The sequence below is a fragment of the Myxine glutinosa genome, chromosome 1 (genome assembly GCF_964187855.1).
Source record: "Myxine glutinosa chromosome 1, kmMyxGlut1.1, whole genome shotgun sequence".
Taxonomy (NCBI): domain Eukaryota; kingdom Metazoa; phylum Chordata; class Myxini; order Myxiniformes; family Myxinidae; genus Myxine; species Myxine glutinosa.
The window spans coordinates 45,281,501-45,302,565 of record NC_136261.1 but is presented as its reverse complement, the minus strand read 5'-3'; the positions used below and the strand labels follow the sequence as shown (position 1 = coordinate 45,302,565).

General features: G+C 44.1%; 1 protein-coding gene across 1 annotated transcript in view; it reads right to left on the bottom strand.

Moving 5' to 3' along the window:
• Positions 1–21,065, bottom strand: part of AGL (amylo-alpha-1,6-glucosidase and 4-alpha-glucanotransferase) — a 123,372-nt gene that overhangs the window by 10,209 nt on the left and 92,098 nt on the right. The window contains 7 exon segments of the mRNA XM_078771155.1: positions 441–538; positions 2,987–3,198; positions 6,774–6,886; positions 12,634–12,769; positions 18,536–18,647; positions 18,759–18,984; positions 20,773–20,875. Of these exon segments, the coding sequence (XP_078627281.1) occupies positions 441–538; positions 2,987–3,198; positions 6,774–6,886; positions 12,634–12,769; positions 18,536–18,647; positions 18,759–18,984; positions 20,773–20,875 (1,000 nt within the window).

The following is a 21,065-nucleotide window of genomic DNA, read 5'->3' as shown; positions in this document are numbered from 1 at the left end:
AACCAGGTGCAGTGTTATACGAAAAATTTACATAGAGAGAATTGGGGTGCTCCCCCCACCCTGAACCCCCAGGACTATTAATTCCCCCACATCCCTCACCCACCGCCTCTCAATCTCCCCTCTACTACATACCCAGAGTATAACTACCAGTTTTCAACAAGTTGTCCCAACTACCAGTATGATAATTGCCAAACCATTTTAGGAAGCTCATAAACATTCCAAGTTGAGATAATTTCCAATGAATCTTTTTCACCAAATTTCAATTTCCAATTTATACTTTACCCTTGCCATTTTCATTCAATCACTTTTTAAATCACTTTCACCAACTACACCCCCTACATATTGCTAGTTTCCAGGTTCAATCCTGTGGGCCACATCTCTCTTTAAAAACACCTCCACAACACACGTTGGCACTCAGCCAATAATGTACAACTACTTACTCTGGGTCCAGTGTCTTCATACCCAAAGGTCCCAACAATTTTTCTTCAGCGATCTGGAGGGCTTTGTAAGCCTTGTCTGGTGAAAACATTTCTGGAGCCTGCAAAGCAACCAATATAATAATCTTTATCACTCATATAGCAATAAGCCTGGTGTTGGCTTAGCGGTTAGGGTGCCGGCTTGGGATCCTAGGATCCTGAGCTCGAATCCCGGTCGATCGCTGAAATAATGCCAGGGGGGTTCTCAGCCTGTCATCCTTCTGAGGTCGGCAAATTGAGCACCAGCTTGCTGGGATGAATGATCCCGGTGTGTACCCCGGTTTAGAATAGGTACACCGTATCCCTGCGCATTGTAAGAGGCGATTAAGGGTTGGCGTCAGGAAGAGCATCCGGCCATAAAAACATTGCCTCAAAAAGGGACCCATGAGGTCATGGAGCCCGTAAGGCTAACCCCTGTTGTAGCGGGGGGAAATGGCCTTAAAACGATCATTCATACATTTTCACTCATAAAGCAATACAAACGGCACTTCTCTTGAGTGTGCGCCTGATATCGTCTTTGCAATCGTAAAAAAAAGAAAGAAAAAAAAGAAGCTTATTCTGTTTGTTTGTTCATGTCTGTCTATCTGTCCAACTTATTAGTTTATGATTGAGGAACAATTATTTAAATTGAACGTTATATTTTGAACAGGAATCAGAATATGAATGGAACGACGAGTCTTTTTTTTTTTAAACGTACTTTGGCTCTGAATTTGTCCCATTCACACATGCGCAGAGAGGAGTGAGATATCATTTCTACTCTGTCTGGCAGTCAAGCAAAATCGAAAATTATTCCAAACAGGAAACTTACTGTTTTTAAGGACATCATAATGGACACATATGACAGGCATGAATAACTAATATAATATGTCAGATAGGTGGTGTAATAGACGCTGGAGAAAATGTTGCTTCAACCCTTAATTTTATTTATTTAACGCCTTTAAACTTCTTTAAGCCTTTATTTAAATTGAATTATATATTTGAACACTGTATAACATAAATCGCCTTCCTAATACTTCCAATAATTCACCAAATGTCCGTCTGTCTGTCTGTCTGTCTGTCTGTCCGTCCATTCGAAGGTACCGTAAAAACTGCTGAACCGATCGCAACGATATTTTGGGTGGGTAATCCTGGGATCTCCAGGAGTAAAATAGGCTATTTAGTTTTCCCAATTTCAGCTTTGGTCTGCAGCATTCTCAGGTTTGGACTCCCGCATAACATTCGCGTTCGCATAACGTTCATTGTTCTCATTGCGACGATGTTGTTTTCCCGGGTGCCGCACAAACGGCTGCACCGATCGCTGCACAGCTGCACCGATTTAACTCGGTGACCTCGGACAAAGACCTTTTATAAGGACACGGGTTGAATCCCTGCTTGAGAGAATTCCAACCCCCACCCCGCCATCACGGCCGTCTCTCCAACTTAAAATCCCACGAGATATGCGGAAAGGACGACCCAAAACCAATATAAACATCATTAAACATCATTCGTATATAAACATCACTAAAAGTAAATAATGACCTCGGCCAAAGTTCAAATGATGTGAGTTTAATCTCTACATGAGAGAATTCCACATAGCTATTTGGGCGGTGTATACGCTAACAGATCGCTGTCTCCATCGATCTTGCCAAGGCCATAACACCGATCGGCTCAAAATCCTTTTAACTGTTGATTTGGAAGTTTTTACAATGAAGGAAACACGTATCAGGAGTACATAGGACATCGGGAGGACTAACTGCACGCGTCTTCAGTATCGAGCTTAAATCTCTCATGGCAGATCTGAAGAGCGGAATGCTTGGAGAAGTAGTGGGCTACTTCGGCATGAAGGAGGATCAGAAACGTGGACTCCCACACTGCCACATCCTGCTGATACTTGCTCCCGCATGACGTTATTTTCCCGGGTGCCGCACAAACGTCTGCACCGATCGAGATTTAACGGACGTTTATATAAATCGTTTAAAAGAAAAATAGCCTTCAATTTCTGATATTTAGCCTTTTCATTTGGGCCTCCCAATTGAAGGCCCACCCGTAGGGCGGGTACCGTTGCTAGTACTTCCAATACCATCGCAATACTGTATATCGATACAACACGATCGGGGCGATGTTCGACTTTCTTATTTTTCATTATTTTTTTATTGTCTACATAAAACATGGAAAATTCTTCATCCACAATTCAATTCAAAGAGGGTGTATCACATCCTTTTCATATTAGCATGAAACATGTGAATTGAATTCGGCGCAAATGATAGTTTAACATGACAGGAACATGAAGATGAATGCCTGAATGATTAAAGCATGCCTGTGTTGTTCCTATGTTGTTCCTGTTCCCATTCGTTAAGAACAATGTTGAAAGTAAATAATGACATAACGTTAAATTCACAATCTCTTCCCCCCTTTCTTCCCGTTATTAACAATATTCCTGTTTTTGTTCGTTAAGAATGTAAATAAATAACATAAATATTTAAGAATTCATTAAAAGCATCATTGCAGAAAGTTGAAAACCTCTTACTTACCACCACCATGGCAATGGGGAAGTTAGGCCTCAGTTGATAATCGCACCATGGATTAGAAGCTGCAACACTGTCCTTATAAATGCCCCTTTTATGCACAAGATGCGGCTGATCTTCATGAGGGTCGCCAGGTTTCTCAGACACATGAAAACGTTGCTCAAAGTGGTGTTGTAGGCGTGCCGCCCAGTCTGCGTAGCTCAATTTCAGTGGTTTTCCTGTTGAACGGGCACATGAAAAGAAAAGAGGAAACATTTTATTACATGGTGGTCGTCTCTCAGTAGGAAAACTGTTAGGATATGATGCTACATTTATAAAATTAGGAGCAATCTATATATTATGAAAGCAAAAATGGCAGAATAGTTACACCTTCTTCCATAACAATTGGCACATGATATAACGAGAGTTCCTAGAACACAATACCCTGCACATTGTTCTGATATATACTTAAATTTTAATGAAACAAATACTTTAATGATAGTTTTAAACAAGTCAGGAGACGACGATGGTTCACGAGCGAGCGGTATTCAATGACAAAGGACGGACTATAACCGAAACAGGCCCGGACAGGCCAGGCCTGGAAATGTCAAAACGAAGGTTACTGACCTTGAAATGAGATAGAAAATAATGTGTAATCAGTTATGAGGTTAGTTAGCTACACAATACTGAAAATTCGGTGAAAAAGAAAATGAAAAAAATAAAAAAATAAAAAAATAAAAAAATTAATACATTTAAAAAAGAAAAAAAAAGAAAAAAGAAAAATCGATCTCCGTGGGGCTAGACACATGACATTGGCCTAACCAAATATCGAAACCCCTGTCAGATTCCACCAAACCCTTCGGAGAAGATGTCGCTTGAACTCAATTACCCCCTAAAAATACATCTTTTTCGGGCGTGGCCCCGCCCACAATGGGTGCAATACGCCCACTCTAGGCAGGACACAACGAGATCATGATATCAACCTCCCACCCAAGTTTCATCAAGTTCGGATGATATCATCGGGTAGTTATGCTGCGGACACACACACACACACACACACACACACACACACACACACACACACACACACACACACACACACACACACACACTCACTCACACACACACACACACACACACGACGAATATAGTGGTCACTTGATAACTCGTGAACCAAAAATCTGGAGGTTAGCGCAACTGAAGTAGTCTTTGACGCCACCTTTATACACTGTAATAAGACGATGTTGAGTCACTGTTTAGTAGATGTAGGTTTTATTGACCACCATAGAATGCAGCACCAATCGGCATCGTACATAGCCATATTAACAGCCTCTTCTTTACCCCAATAACGTGCCCTCACATGCCATGCTCACTTCCCAGGAGTTGCACTTGACAGCTACCATTACAAACACCACCCGATATAACTTGTCCATGTACTGCAAAACTGGAGGTTCTTGGAAGTATTATGAAGGAAATTTGGATTCTAGTGTGTAAGTATATAATTCAATTTAAATAAAGGTTTAAAGAGGTATAAATAAATAAATTCCGGGTTTTACCACCACTGACACAATGACTATTACAACATCTTATTTAACACATTACATTAGGTATTTGTGCCTGTTGTTTGTGTCCTTTATGACGTCCTTAAAAACAGTAAGTTTCCTGTCTGGAATGATTTTCAATTTTGGTTGACTGCTAGGTAGGCCCACGGAGAAAAAACAAAAAGATGTCATTGCGCATGCGTGATTGGAACGTATTCAGAGCCAAATTACTGTTAACAACAACAAACAACAACATGCATTTTAAGGCCATTTTCCCTGCTAGAGCGGGGGTTAGCCTTGCGGTCCCCATGACAATCTTCTCCATTTTGCCCTATTTTCTGCATCTCTCCTTGTTAATCCCCTTGCCCGCATTTCTTCTTCCACCATCTTTAGCCAAGTCTTTCTCGATCTTCCCCGTCCTCTACTTCCTTCTCCATTCATTTCCATCACTCTTCTCAACCAGTCACTTTCATCCTTCCTCAACACATGACCAAACCATCTCAACCTGTTCCTCTTCACAGCATCAATCACAGGCTCTATTCCCATCATCTTTCGCAATTCATCGTTTGTCTTCCTCTCTCTCAACGATACTCCGCACATCCATCGAACCATTCGCATTTCCACCCTTTCCAGCCTTCGTTGCTGCTCTACGTTCATTACCCATGTCTCGCTCCAATAAATCATAACACTTCTCACACATGCAGCATACACCTTTCCCTTCAGCTTCAACGACACTCCCCTCATCATCAGCACGCCACTCAATTCCCGAAACTTCTTCCATGCACATCTCACTCGAGCAACCGTTGCCGAGTCTGATCCACCTTCTCCATTCAGCATGTCTCTGAGGTAGCAAAATGTTTTCACACCTTCCAGCTTCACACCATCTCCAAGATCCAACTCAACATTTCCTCCATCTGCAGCTCCTTCTGTGCACACCTTACATTTGAATGTAGCTGCCACACTGGTTAATGACCCTCTCAGACCACTACATTTTTGATGAACCCACTCAGCGCACATTGTACACTGAATGGAGTTCACTCCGACACCCTTCCTACACACAGCACAGGGCCACTTCCCAGTTCTTTCCACCTCACCACATGCTTTACCACTTGCCATCACCTTCGTCTTTCCGATATTCACCTTCAGACCTTTTGTCTCCATACATTCCTTCCACGTGTTCATCTTTTCCTTCAGTCCATCCATACTTTCCGCAATCAACACCAGATCATCTGCATACAACAACTCCCACGGTAAACCCTCCTTTACGTTCTGAGCCAGCACCTCCATCACAGCTATAAATAGTAGTGGACTTAGTACCGACCCCTGATGCACTCCCACCTTCACCTCAAACTCACCACTGTTCCCGTCCTTCGTCCTTACAGCTGTGCGCGCTCTTTTGTACATTGCCATCACTACTCTGATCAACCATTCCTCCATTCCTAACTTCCTCAATGCTCATGTCAATACTTTGCGTGGAACCCGATCGAATGCTTTCTCCAGATCAATAAACCCAAGAAACAACTTCTTCCTCTTCTCCATGCACTTCTCCTGCAACTGCTTCACAATGAAAAGCGCGTCTGTCGTTCCTCTTCCTGGCATGAACCCAAACTGCATTTCGTCGATCTTCACTTTCTTCCTTATCCTCCTCTCCAACACCCTTTCCAATACCTTCATTCCATGCTCCAATAACTTTATCGCTCGGTACGAGCCACACTCCAGAGGGTCACCTTTCCCCTTGTATAGAGGGACGAGGGTACTCAGTTCCCAAACCACTGGAATGCAGCCTTCTTTCACCACTAGATTACAGATCTCTGTCATTCTCTTCACACCCCAACTTCCTGCTGCCTTCAACATATCTCCCACAACTCCCGTCGGCCCTCCTGCTTTTCTACCCTTCATTGCTTTTATCGCTTCCTCAACTTCTTTCTCAGTTATCTTCTCTGCCGGTCCTAAAACTGGGTTACTCTGTTACTTACTGTTATTAAATTACTGTTAAATGGCAAACTTATCTTCCTATCCATGTTCCGATTCGTGTTCAAAATATAACATTCAATTTAAAGAGGCTATTCCTCGACCATAAACTGCTAAGACAGGCGGACGGAAGAACGGATGAATAAGACCCAATTGCTTAACCCCACTTTTTGCTTCGCATGCATGGATTAATTAACATTAGTGCCTCCTTACTTACAACCATTCCAAATACAAAACCGTGTTCATGTATAAAACTAGCATATGTACTGGATTTTAAAAGACATAAATCAATCATCCCTCACCATCTCTCTGCACATTGACTCCAGCATATGGAAACACGCCATTCTTGTTGAGATCTACGAGCCAGCGGAGTGCGGACTTGCATAGACCCACAATCTCAACTGCGGAGCCATCCCTGTTGTACATAGAATGAATACATCGGCAACGGCAAAGCTCATGACTGCAATATCTCCAATGGACTTTCACAATGCGTTAGGCCTTCTCAGAGCAACCGGTGTAGATACAATAACATCATTAAAAACATGTCAGTTGGGCCACTGGAGGGGCGATATTCGACCAAGCCAGCTTGCTTTATAATCGAATGGGATTATTATTATTTTTCGATATTTGATTATGTGAATCTTTTGTTTTTGCAGTTCAAACATTAGGAATCTTGTAATTGGACTCAAGCCTTTCAAATGCTAATTAATAAACACTGCTGTATATCGAAGATAAAGACACCTTGATGCATATTGTCAAGTCCGCGGCCGATGAAGACCAGTCTTGGACGGATAGCCGGTCAGTCTTACTCCGAGGTGGTCAAGCCGAAAATCGGCAGCACTTTTTAACACGTGTGGGACAAGAGGGCAACGGGATGCTTACCGGCACGGAGCTCACGGGGCGTATAAGCCTTAACCGAAACCCACGAACACAGACACACGACACAACAAATGAAATGTACAATAATGGATTTAATGATATTAAATCCCGGCAATAAAATGAATGGTGAGGTCTATCAATTCCTATGGTGAGACGTCTCCACTCAGACACGAAAACAGATAATGGGAATGATACAATAAAAAGAAAACAATGTTCTTGTTATAATCGGCCGATCACCTCCTCACAACCGCAAAAGTCCACCCAAGCTCTGAAAATTATCCTTGCAAAAAGTGCACAAGAGAAAACGTGACTGCCCACCACAGAGCCAGCACCAGAGACAACAACAACAACAGGCATTTTGAGGCCATTTTCCCTGCAAGAGCGGGGGTTAGCCTTGCGGTCCCCATGACAATCTTCTCCATTTTGCCCTATTTTCTGCATCTCCCCTTGTTAACCCCCTTGCCCGCATTTCTTCTTCGACCATCTTTAGCCAAGTCTTTCTCGGTCTTCCCCGTCCTCTACTTCCTTCTACATTCATTTCCATCACTCTTCTCAACCAGTCACTTTCATCCTTCCTCAACACATGACCAAACCATCTCAACCTGTTCCTCTTCACAGCATCAATCACAGGCTCTATTCCCATCATCATCCGCAATTCATCATTTGTCTTCCTCTCTCTCCACGATACTCCGCACATCCGCCGAACCATTCGCATTTACACCCTTTCCAGCCTTCGTTGCTGCTCTACGTTCATTACCCATGTAACACTCCCATAAATCATAACACTTCTCACACATGCAGCATACACCTTTCACTTCAGCTTCAACGACACTCCCCTCCTCGTCAGCACGCCACTCAGTTCCCAAAACTTCTTCCATGCACATCTCACTCGAGCAACCGTTGCTGAGTCTGATCCACCTTCTCCATTCAGCATGTCTCCTAGGTAACAAAATGTTTTCACACCTTCCAGCCTCACGCCATCTCCAAGATCCAACTCAACATTTCCTCCATCTGCAGCTCCCTCTGTGCACACCTTACACTTGAATGTAGCTGCCACACTGGTTAATGACCCTCTCAGACCACTACATTTTTGATGAACACACTCAGCGCACATTGTACATTGAATGGAGTTCACTCCGACACCCTTCCTGCACACAGCACACGGCCACTTCCCAGTTCTTTCCACCTCGCCACATGCTTTACCACTTGTCATCACCTTCGTTTTTCCGATATTCACCTTCAGACCTTTTGTCTCCATACATTCCTTCCACTTGTTCACCTTTTCCTTCAGTCCATCCATACTTTCTGCAATCAACACCAGATCATCTGCATACAACAACTCCCACGGTAAACCCTCCTTTACGTTCTGAGCCAGCACCTCCATCACAGCTACAAATAGTAGAGGACTTAGTACCGACCTTAGTACTTAGTACCGACTTCCCACCTTCACCTCAAACTCGCCACTGTTCCCGTCCTTCGTCCTTACAGCTGTGCGCGCTCTTTTGTACATTGCCATCACTACTCTGATCAACCATTCCTCCACTCCTAACCTCCTCAATGCCCATGTCACTACTTCATGTGGAACCCTATCAAATGCTTTCTCCAGATCAACAAACCCAAGAAACAACTTCTTCCTCTTCTCCATGTACTTCTCCTGCAACTGCCTCACAATAAAAAGCGCGTCTGTCGTTCCTCTTCCTGGCATGAATCCAAACTGCATTTCGTCAATCTTCACTTTCTTCCTTATCCTCCTCTCCAACACCCTTTCCAATACCTTCATTCCATGCTCCAATAACTTTATCGCTCGATACAAGCCACAGTCCAGAGGGTCACCCTTCCCCTTGTACAGAGGGACGAGGGTACTCAGTTCCCAATCCACTGGAATGCGGCCTTCTTTCACCACCAGATTGCAGATCTCTGTCATTCTCTTCACACCCCAATTTCCCGCTGCCTTCAACATATCTCCCACAACTCCCGTCGGCCCTCCCGCTTTTCTACTCTTCATTGCTTTTATCACTTCCTCAACTTCCTTCTCGGTTATCTTCTCTGCCGGTCCTAAAACTGGGTTACTCTCTATGTTGCCAACCCATTCATTCTCTGCATTCAACAGAATTTCCATATATCTCTTCCATCTTCCTTTAATTCCATCTGGGTCCACGACGATTTGTCCCTCTTCATCCTTCAAGCAACTCACCCCCATCAAATCGCACCTCTCTTTCGCTATCTGCTTTGCAATCCTGAATACCGCTCTCTGACCCTCTTCCAAATCCAAGCGTTCTCCGAACATTTTCCGACATGCCTCCCGTGCCTTTGCTACCTCTTTCTTTGCAGCCTTCTTGGCTGCCTTATAACTTTCATGCTCTGCATTTCTGCCCCCATACCCTTCGCCTTCTGCCACTCCTTGAACTTCTTCCCCTTCTCGTCAATATTCTTTCCAACTTCATCATCCCACCACAATGTTTCCGAGTGCCTTGGTGGTCCTTTTGTCTATCCACATACCTCACCAAGGCTCCCAACAGACTTTCTTTCATTGACATCCAACCACTTTCAAGCTCAACCACATCATCCTCTACCATACTCAGCCTCTCTTTTAATGCCTCCCTCACTGTCACCTCTTTCAACCTCCACACCTTCATTCTCGGTTGGTACTTCACCCGCCGAGCTCTCCTTGCACCTTTCACCCTTATGTCGCAGACAACCAAGTGGTGCTGTGAAACAGCCTCCTCCCCCGGGATCACCTTTGTGTCCCGGAGGTGCCCCCTATCTCGCCTACGCACCAGCAGGTAGTCAACGGTTGTAGTCGACCCACCTGACGTGTATGTAACAAGCTTATTATCCTCTTTTTGGAACTGAGTATTACAAATCAACAAATCAGCTCCATCAGCAAACTCCAAAATCCTTTCACCTTCTCCATTTCTCACACCATATCCGTAACCCCCATGAACTCCCTCAAAACCGTCCATACTCCTTCCCACATGTCCATTTAGGTCTCCTCCTACCACAACAACTTCCTCATCTTTCACGTTTTCCATCAGCTTCTCTATAGCACACCAGAACTTGTCCTTCTCTTCATCGCTCCGACCAATCTGCGGAGCATATCCCGAGATAATGTTCACCAAGAGCTTTCCAATCATCATTTTCACCATCATCAACCTTTCACTCACTCTAGTCACACTCACCACACTGTCTACAAACTCCTCAGAAAACAGGACACCATCACCATTCACGCCCTCCAGGGACCCTTGCCACACAAACTTGTATTTCTGTCCCTGCCTACCCTTCACCATTCTCACACCACTTCCCTTCCATCTCGTCTCCTGCACACAACATATGTCCACACTTCTTCTGACCAATACTTCTACCACTTCTCCTGATCTCCCTGTCATTGTCCCGACATTCCATGTCCCAAAGCTCAGAAACCGATCTCCACGTCGGGCACCAGAGCCAGCACCAGAGAGAGAGAGTGATTCTCCCTCCTCCTCAAATCTTCGCTCTGACGTCACCCCAACCAATCGCTGAATTCCACCCAATCGCTTCATGGTCAGGCTCAACCAATGACGAAGCTCAGGGCGTTCAGCGCCTTCAGGCTCGACCAATGACGTAGCGTCTGCCGGTTACAAAAGTTTCCATGCTCCTCGTCCCTCTCTGGGGGTGTGGCCTTGTTCCTTAGTCGGTTGGTGGGGCGGGGTTAATTTATGGATCGTAATGTCTGGGTACTGTCGGTCGTTGTGGTTTAATGGAGCGCTTGCTATTGTTGTTGTTGTAATTGTAAAGATGTGGGTTTTTATGGCCGACTTGTTACCTTCGCAAAAGCGGAAGGTTATGTTTTGATCGCTGTGTATTTATTTGTATGTCTGTGTGTGTGTGTGTGTATGTTATTCGCATAACTCAAAAAGTATTCAACCGAATTGCATGAAATTTGGTGGGATGATTGGTTATTATACGGGACACATTTGATTAGATTTTGGGAGCAATCGGGTCAAAGGTCAAGGTCAAGGTCACGAAAAGGTCAAAATCGTATTTTTACCATAGCGCGGTCAATTTTTATCCAATTGGCATGCAACTAATGCCAAAATGTTCAGAATTCAATGCCCGATCTTGTGATATACGACATGACCCAGTGAAGACATTACCCTTGTTAGCGGTTGGGGGTCAAAGGTCAGGGGGGTCACGACCTTGCAAAATGTGCGTTTTTTGTCATAACTCGGTCAATTCTTATCCGATTTGCATGAAATCAGCACCAAACTGTTCACTGTTCTGTTCCCTACACTCCCATGCCAAGTACAGAACAGTAGCTGCGGCGAAGGTATGCGCTCTACCGAGTGCCCGTTCTAGTTATAATTGTAAGAACATAGGGTAAATCACAGGAGGCAATCACATGCTGGGAGAACTACCCTTAGACCCTAACTAATTAGCATGTCTTCACCCTCCCCTACCCCCCCCCTCTCCCCCATGTGAAGCCACATAAACAACCTTAAGCTCACAGTTTTTTTTACTTGCATACATCGAGATGGGCATACATACATCTAACCCTAACCTTACTCGCTAATTATACAGTCCATGCTAATTTATACAATCCTGCCTCCACGATGGTATTTCATCTCCTATACCCACAAATGTAACGATTTAAATAGTAATTGTTAAATGGCATAAATTGCATGTTAGATGATTTGTTTATATACATTGCTGAAACATTATGCTATAAGCTGAAGTATGGAAATTTTTACAAAGCATGACCTCAATAAAACTAAGACAGAGACTTCCACAAGGAAACAAGAAACACATGGATCGAGTCATAAGCACGATAAGGCCTCAGTCTGGTGCCTGCTGTGAAAAGGTTCAGCCTGTCTAAATGTACATGCATCTCATGTTTATTAATGATCATTACGATGTATATGAATGAGAATAAAAGTAACTTTGCACATCAAAAAGCTATTTTAAAGGTCTTGCATTTCTATGGCCAACAGATGTACCACAAATAATCTTGTAGGCCACCATTTTGTGTTCCTTCGTCTCTAAGGCTCTCGAGTGATGATGAACCCCACCCGCTCTCTAACCAGACTCAATAAGCCTTGCCAAACCTGGGCATGCAACTGGAAATTCATGCATGGACAGCACAAAGGCAGTTATAGGGTGCAGCAGAAGAGCTTCAAGCAGCACTATGCATGAAAATATTGCGAGTGGAACTGGGTCTCAAAAGCTAAGAGAAAAAACACGATGGCCACAGAACAGGACTCCTCCCACAGACACTGTTCGTGTTGGCTGAGAAAACGATTAGGTTACCTCGAGGTAGCCGGTATCCCTTTGTTTTGGGCCTTCTCGCTCTCCCCCATCTTGTCCATCCAAGTTCCACAGTTGAGGCGATTTCCTCCAAACACAAAGCCTGTCTCCAGATCCACACCTGCCGTGACATGGAATCCTGCAGGATACAGAGCGCAAGAATAAGCATACTGCACATCAAATGGTGCAAGTAAATGTGCTATAAACGACATAGTGCAAGACAGCCATCTTTTGAATGGCCTGCTAAAACAAGAATAGTCAAAAATGTAATTGCAGAGTAAAAAAATACATTCAAGCATTTTATATAATACTGTAACTAACTAGAAATATAGAAAATAACTGATTAGGAAACAAATAACTGAACTGATTAGGAAAGGTACCGCATATAAGACGCACGTTTTTTATCGGGAAAAAGTCAAAAGTTGGGGGTGCGTACTATACACGGGGATAGAAAAAAAACTCGGCTTCAAAACAAGTCAATTTTCCAATACATTTACAAAAAAAGTATTTTACGAAAAGCTATCTCGGTTGCACGTTTTCCCCATTTTGTCATGCACAATTGCGCCGACAGGGCCGCCATTGCTGCTCGTTCGCCCCGGATGGCAAGCGGGTTTTGTACCATTACGTGCTTTCTATGGATTTGCCGCTCAAAGCAACGCCGCTTCCGGAATGTGAATAGAACGGCTTTTCCCGCTCTGAAAAGCCACATCGGTCTTTTATTTTGAAGGTCTTTTATTTTACCACTGCAATTGCGTAGCAATCCGAAATTATAGGGCAGATTACCGTAGACGTCAGCTCGGACTGAAACATCTTCATACATTCTATCCGGTTCCAGAGAAGAGCAGATCAAGATGTCAAGGCGGTCTTACACTTCAGCGTTCCAACTCTGCAGAAGTTGACAGACTCATTCACGCCGTCTGCAAGTCTGCAGAAGAGTTTGGGAACCGAGAAGCTGGGAGGAAGCACGGCGTGAATGAGTCTGTCATCCGGCGCTGGCGAATAACAAAGGCTTCCATAGAGGATATGCCGAGGAAGAAGAAGGTGAACAGGGGAAAATCGGTGAAGTGGCCTCAGCTGGAGGAGCGTGCCATTGCCTGGGTTCGGGAGAAGAGGGCAGAGGGTCACGCCATCTCTACACTTGCTCTCAGGCTGAAGGCAAGGAGCTTCGCTTTGGACGGAGACATCAAAGACTTCATGGCCAGCACATTGTGGGCCTACAGATTTATGGAACGCCATAATCTGTTGGTACGACGCCGCACGCACATCGCACAGCATCTTCCCGACGATACGGCCGACAAAACGACACGCTCTCAGGCGTTCATAATCAAGCTTCACCGGGAGCACAACTACCCACTCAGCAGGATTGGAAACGCCGAGCAGGCCCCTCTAACCTTCGACATTCCAAAAGGGACCAGCATCAGAGTGAAGGGGGAGCGGATCGTCACAGTCAAGACCACGGGCCACGAAAAAGACCGTTTCACCGTTATGCTCGCTTGTACCACTGACGGGGGCAAGCTTCCACCGTATGTCGTCTTCAAGCGAAAAACCCTACCCAAGATAAAATTTCCAGCGGGTGTCATCATTCGAGCCCAACAGAAGGGTTGGATGGATCTGGCCCTGGTCCAGGACTGGCTACGAGTGGTGTGCGGTAGGCGGGATGGCGGCCTTTCTCGATGACGGAGAATGCTGGTCCTGGATGCGTTTCGCTGTCACAAGACAGAAGAAACCATAGAGCTACTCCGGCATTCCAACACAGACCTCGTCATCATCCCGGGTGGGATGACTTCCCCACTCCAACCCCTCGACGTGACCATCAATAAGCCCTTCAAAGAAGGTATGCAGCGGTGCTGGACGAATTGGATGTTGGAGGGGGACAAGAGCTACACAAAGAGCGGGCGAATGAGGAAGGTGGACCTCCCGACGATCTGTGGCTGGATTGTAAAGGTGTGGGAGGAGATGCCGCCAGCGATCACAAAGCGGGCCTTTCTCAAGTGCTGTATTTCTAACAGCATGGACGGTACCGAAGATGATATAATCTGGCAGGAGGGAGCTTCCAGTGGCAGCGACAGCGACAACGAGAGCGATGGTGACCTGTACTACCCAGACGAGGACTTGCATGCCGTCTTCGAAGAGGAGAGCGACGATGAGGATTTCCTTGGCTTTAGCTAAGAAGCCCATCACACACCCAAACGGCCCTTTGCAGGGCCACAACTCCACATAAAGAATGTTTTAATAATCTCTCTACTCTCTCCTTTCTTCTTTGAAGCAAAGAAGCTCCCACGATTGCATGCACATCTGGACACTGATGCATGTGTAACAGAGTACTGACTACATATAGCTAAATATTTTGAGTTTCTTTTTTCCTTTCAACATGTTCATTTTGTGCTACTTAAAGTTTGTGTACAAATGCATAGATCCACGCTAATGTAATCTGAAAATGAATGATTTTTTTTTTTGAGGGTGGAAGTTGGGGGTGCATACTATACACGGGTGCGTATTATACACCGATATATACGGTATGTCACATGGCCCATAGTAAGAGCACATGTAACTAGATATATGCGATCAAAAAGCGATCGCCAAGGGTAAGCCTTTGCCGGTTTACCCTTAGCAATTGCCCGCGACTTACCCTCGGCCGGCGATCCAATGATGGCATATTGTTTTTGGACCGCCATTTGACCTTCAACATTTATGGAGAGAGTGTAAATTAAGAAAATGTGTCCCCCATCTCGAATCTATCCATAAAATTCAACATCATGAAAATTGGAGGAAAATTATTCAAGTTATGATTTTTTTAAAATGGTGTTTTTTGTTTAATTAGGTCATAATCCAAAAAAGTAGGTCAAGGACACAAATCACTTATCAGGTGCACAACTTCAGGGCAGGTCCACAATAATGATGCAAGAACATGTTGGAAGGCTGGGTTGTCTTTGAGATACCACTTTGGCAAAAATTGAGCGATGACAAAAAAACATTTTTTTTAAATCCCATTATTAGCCCCCATTGGACTTAGTTCGAAACGGGGTCTTATGGAGTGGGTCACATCGATCCATCTGTTCGCAACCTTATCTCGGAGATGTATAGACCGATTTTGGTCATGCTTGGCACAAAGACAACACATGATGGTATACATATGCACGTCATTGTGTTTCACGATGTGATCAAAGATGGCCGACTGGCGGCCATTTTGGTTGTAAAAATCCCGATGTAAAAAACCGGATGAACAGAAGAATGGGAAAATATTGCCCAATCAAGGTGTGCAAAGTTGGTAGAGACCGATCCCAACAGACTCACAGCTGTCATTGCTGTCAAAGGTGCTTCCACCAAGTATTAACTCAGGAGGGTGGACACTTATCCAACCAAGATATTCTAGTTTTGTATTTTTTATTATTTTTCTGAAATTTGGAGAATTTGTTTTTCACTTGGAAGTTGTGGGTTACGATGTGTAAATAAAGGTGGAAAAAGTTTGAAAAGTTGTTTGATTCAACGGGTGATTTAACGGTTGTTTTGATGTAACATCCCAATGTGTGGTTTCAGTGGTTCAACAGTTTTGGTTTTGATTTACGGTTTAAATTTGAATGGCATGAGGTGTTCCAGAATGGCATTGATTGGTGGTTTTGGTGTCCCCACCCCCTTTTCCCCTTATATAAGGGAGGGTATAGAGTTGTTTTGCTTTACTCTTGAGAAAGGTCAGTGGATGAACGTTTATCCATGTTGCTGATCAAAAGGTCGAGCAGTTGTTTATTTGCTCATTAAAGGTTGGAGAACTCAAAATTGATTCTTTTTTTTCTTTTTTTTTTGGTATACAGAGTCGAGGCTCGTGAAAGAGCTAACATTTATCAAACAAACAAATCAAACAAACAAGCAAACAAAGTATATAAAAAGGGGAGCGGTCGCCAAGATGGGGAGAGAAGGGGAGGAAGCACACAAACACAACATTTGAGAGCAGGGACATCGGGAGACGTGTGGGAGGGAGAGGGCCTGGGGGGAGGCAGGATAGGTATAAAACGCAAGGACACCAAGGACTTCCAGGAAAGACGTCGGCACCTCAAAAAAGTGGATTTGGGGTGAAATTAGTGGGGGTAGAAAAGATCAAGGTTTTGGATTGGGGAAGATAAGAGATGGTGGTGAACAGCCATTTTAAAGACCTGGAGGGAGGAGTGGGATTGAAGAGAGTGAGGGAGTTTGATCCAGAGGCGGGAGAAAAGAGGAATGAAGGAGTGCAGGTGAGCAGAGAGTCTTGATTTTGGCAATTTAACCATAAGAGGGTTGCAGGCAGATCTTGTGCGACCTGTAGGAATATTTGGGGGACAGAGCCCAGAGAGAGCTGGGGGAGCAAGGCCGGAGAGGAGTCGGTAGAAGACGGAAAGACCACCAACCTGCCTGCGGTGAGTAAGTGAAAGGCCCTCGGAGATAGCGTCATCCCGGGAGATTCCAATGATTCTGAACGCTTTGGTTTCAACAGCGTGAAGACGAGCTAGGTGTGAGGCAGGAGCACCAGCCCAGAGGGGAGAGCAGTACTCCATTGAGCTGCGGATGAAAGCCTTGTATGTGGTGAGGAGCTCAGGTATGCCAAGGAAGGACTTCGCACGACGGAGGATGCCCAGTCGGCGACTGGCTTTGGAGGCCAGCTTGGAAATGTGGTTTTCCCAGGAAAGATCGTGGCAGATAGTGAGACCCAAAAGCTTGAGTGACAGAACTTCTTGGAGAGGATTATTCAGAAAGTATATGGGAGGGTTGTCCAGTCGGTCTTTTCGGAGAGACATCGTAAGAGTGTGAGATTTGTCAGGATTGAAAGACATGTTCCACTTGTTTGCCCAGTCTGTGATTTTGTCCAGGTCTGCAGAGAGTGAGGAGGCTGCAGACTGCCGATCTGAGGGATGAGGAATGGAGCGGCAGAGAGTGGAGTCATCAGCAAAGAGATAGAGAGGATTTTCAAGAGAGCCAGAGAGATCATTGATGAAGACCAGAAAAAGCACAGGGCCCAGAACACTGCCTTGGGGAACTCCAGCCTGAACAGGAAGAGGAGATGAGAGAAACCCATTCAGGGCCACACGTTGACTACGACTAGAGAGGACGTCCACCAGCCATGCGTGGAGATTTCCATGGATACCAAAGGAGGAGAGTTTGGTGAGCAGAGCAGGGTGCCAGACCGTATCGAAGGCACGTGATATGTCGAGGGAGACAGCTCTAATTTCCTGTTTGGCATTGAGGACCTCCATCCATTGTTGAGACAGCAGAAGCAGCATGTCCAGAGTAGAGTGACCTGGTCTGAAACCAAATTGATGATCAGAGATCAAGCCATTGGAGAAGAGGAAAGGTTTCATATCCGAAGCAATGATGGATTCCATGACTTTGCTGATAATTGGAAGGCTGATTGGTCTGTAGTTGCTAGGATCTGTTTTTGCACCTTTTTGTGTAAAGCGGTGATGTTGGCCGATTTGATTTTAATCCCAACCGCAAGTCATTACTTAGTATATGTATATATATATATATATATATATATATATATATATATATATATATATATATATATACGTATATATATATATGTATATATAAAATCAAATTATATACTGTATATAAATTTGTAGTTAATTTTATTGATAATTATCAGAGATTGTTAAAATTAAGCTTGTTTACAATCAGGTATGTTGATTTTATTGTGGCAGTGCACTGTAGTAGATAATAACCCACCAGGGATATTGTTGACAACAAGGCAGTTAAAACAATGAGGCAGTTAAAAAAAAAATCCATTTTCAAAAGAAAGTTGAAGTTTTACACAGAGAAAGTTGAATGTGGCATTCATTAAAGACAATTTATTGGAGGGACAAAACATGAACAAAATTTACATCAGCTAGACAGAGCAGGTTTACAACAAGTGAATCACCTGAGACCTACTCACCATCGTGCTGCATGCAACGGTCCAATCCTGGCCCGGCATTGCGCTCCCAGTAATTTATACCAGCCACATGCCGGCTAAGGGTATCCTGGATTGTTTCGAACAGAGGTTGTTCCTGAAGAGAAAGAATGAGGGGGAGTTGATGAGATAGTACTTGTGAAAGTACATATGTTGAAAGAGATTGGATGTGTGGATGGAAAAGAAGGTTAGGGGAATGGCAAAAAACCTCCGGATCAGCTGTGAGTGCTGGTGAGTCATCCGTCGGGTAGAGACGAGCCACAGGGGCTTGGAGTAAACTACAGTCAGGATCAGCAAAGGTGCAGAAGTCCTGCACACACTGCAGCCACCACCAAACAGCATCACGGCAGTTGTAGCGTGCATGTGTGCCTGAGCCTAGCAGGTTAGGGATGAGGCCATGCCGCATAGCTCCGGCAAATGCCAGAATGATGCTCCTGTGGTAGAAAAAGTGTGGAAATATGGGAGGAGATGGTTAAAAAAGAGCTTGATTGATTGGCACAGTGCATTCAGAAAGTATTCGCACCCTTTGACTTTTTTCACATTTTGTTGCGTTACAGCCTGAATTTAAAATGGATTACATTGGAATTTTTGTCACTGATCTATCTACACATAATGCCCCATAATGCCAAAGTGGAATGAAAAAATAAATTCTACAAAATAATTTTAAATAAAACAAAGAAATATCTAATTTGCATATGTATTCAACCCAGAGTCAATATTTCGTAGAAGAGCCTTTGGCAGCGATTACAGGTTTGAGTCTTCTTGGGTATGTCCATATCAGCATTGCACATTTGGGGAGTTTCTCCCATTCTTCCTTACAGATTTGTTCAAGCTCAAATTGGATGTGGAGCATCAGTTAATAGCAATCTTCAAGTCTTTCCACAGATTCTCAATGGGATTCAAGTCTGGATTCTGGCTGGGACACTCAAGGGCTTTCACATTCTTGTTCTGAAGTCATTCCAGTGTTGCTTTGGCTGTATGCTTGGGGTAATTGTCCTGTTGGAACATAAATCTTCACCGCAGTCTAAGGTCTTTTGCACTCTTAAGCAGGTTCTCCTCAAGGATCTGCCTGTATTTATTGATCCCTCTATCCTTGCAAGTGTCCCAGTCCCTGCTGCTGAAAAGCATCCCCATAGTATGATGCTGTCATCACCATGCTTCACGGTAGGGATGATGTTAGATTCATGATGAGCTGTGCTCGGTTTCAGCCAGACATAGTGCTTTGCATTCAGGCCAAATAGTTCAATTTTCGTCTCATCAGACCACAGAATCTTTTGCCTCATGCTCTCAGAGTCTTTCACGTGCCTTTTTGCAAACTCCAGGTGTGCTGTCATATGTCTTTTTCTCAAGTATGGCTTCCGTCTGGCCACTCTCCCATAAAGTCTAGATTTGTGAAGTGCTGCAGAAACTGTTGTCCTTCCAGCAGGTTCTCCCATCTCGACCAAGGAACTCTGTAGTTCTGTTAGAGTGGTCATCCGGTTCTTGGTCACCTCCCTGACCGAGGTCCTTCTTGCACGGTTACTCAGTTTAGTCAGTCGGCAAGCTCTCGGAAGAGTCTGGGTAGTTCCCTATTCTTTCCATTTCCTAATGACAGACCTAACTGTGCTCTTGGGAAGTTTCAACACTCCAGGAGAATTTTTAAAATGTTTTTATGCCTCCTCACAATTCTATCTCAGAGTTCTACGGACAGTTCCTCGGACTTCATGGAAGTGTGTCTGCTCTGACATGCACTGTCAACTGTGGGACCTTATATAGAAAGGTGTGTTTCTTTCTAAATCATGTCCTATCAATTGAATTGGCCACAGGTGGACTCAAAAAAAAGTAAATTAAATGCACCTAAGCTCAATTTGGAGTGTCATAACAAAGGGGTTGAATACCTATTAACTCAAGACATTTCAGCTTTTCATTTTTAATTATTGTGTAAAAATCCCCCAAAAAATCCACTTTGACATTATGGGCTATTATGTGTAGATCAGTGACAAAAAAAATCTCAATTTAAACCATTTTAACACAACCAAATGTTTGAGTACTTTTGAGTCGAGGGGTGTGAATACTTTCTGAAGGCACTGCACACTTGGAAAATTATGTCCAAACCCAACCCATACTTATTTGTACATACTTATTTGTACTCATCCCATACACAATTTCCACATTTGCTTAAATAAAATAATAGAATAAAAACAGTTGACAGGCACCGATAACGGCGAATGAACATAGCATGCCTGGCATCGTCGTGCCGTCCAGTAAGGATTAACAATCCACGGAGTGCAATGAAAGTGTCTCGACCCCAGCAACGAAATATGCCTGAAGAAAAGTGGGGCAAACCTGAAAGATGGATGAAGAAAGTCAAAATTGATACGTATAGACTGAACCACTGTAGTTTAAAAGCAAAAGGCCTTTATTTACTTTTTGGCTAACTAGATCCAAATAACAAACTAGAAAGCATCTTAAAATACAAAACCCGTCCACATCTTCTTTGTATTCGGACTTCTACCATATGTGTTGGGTGACTTCC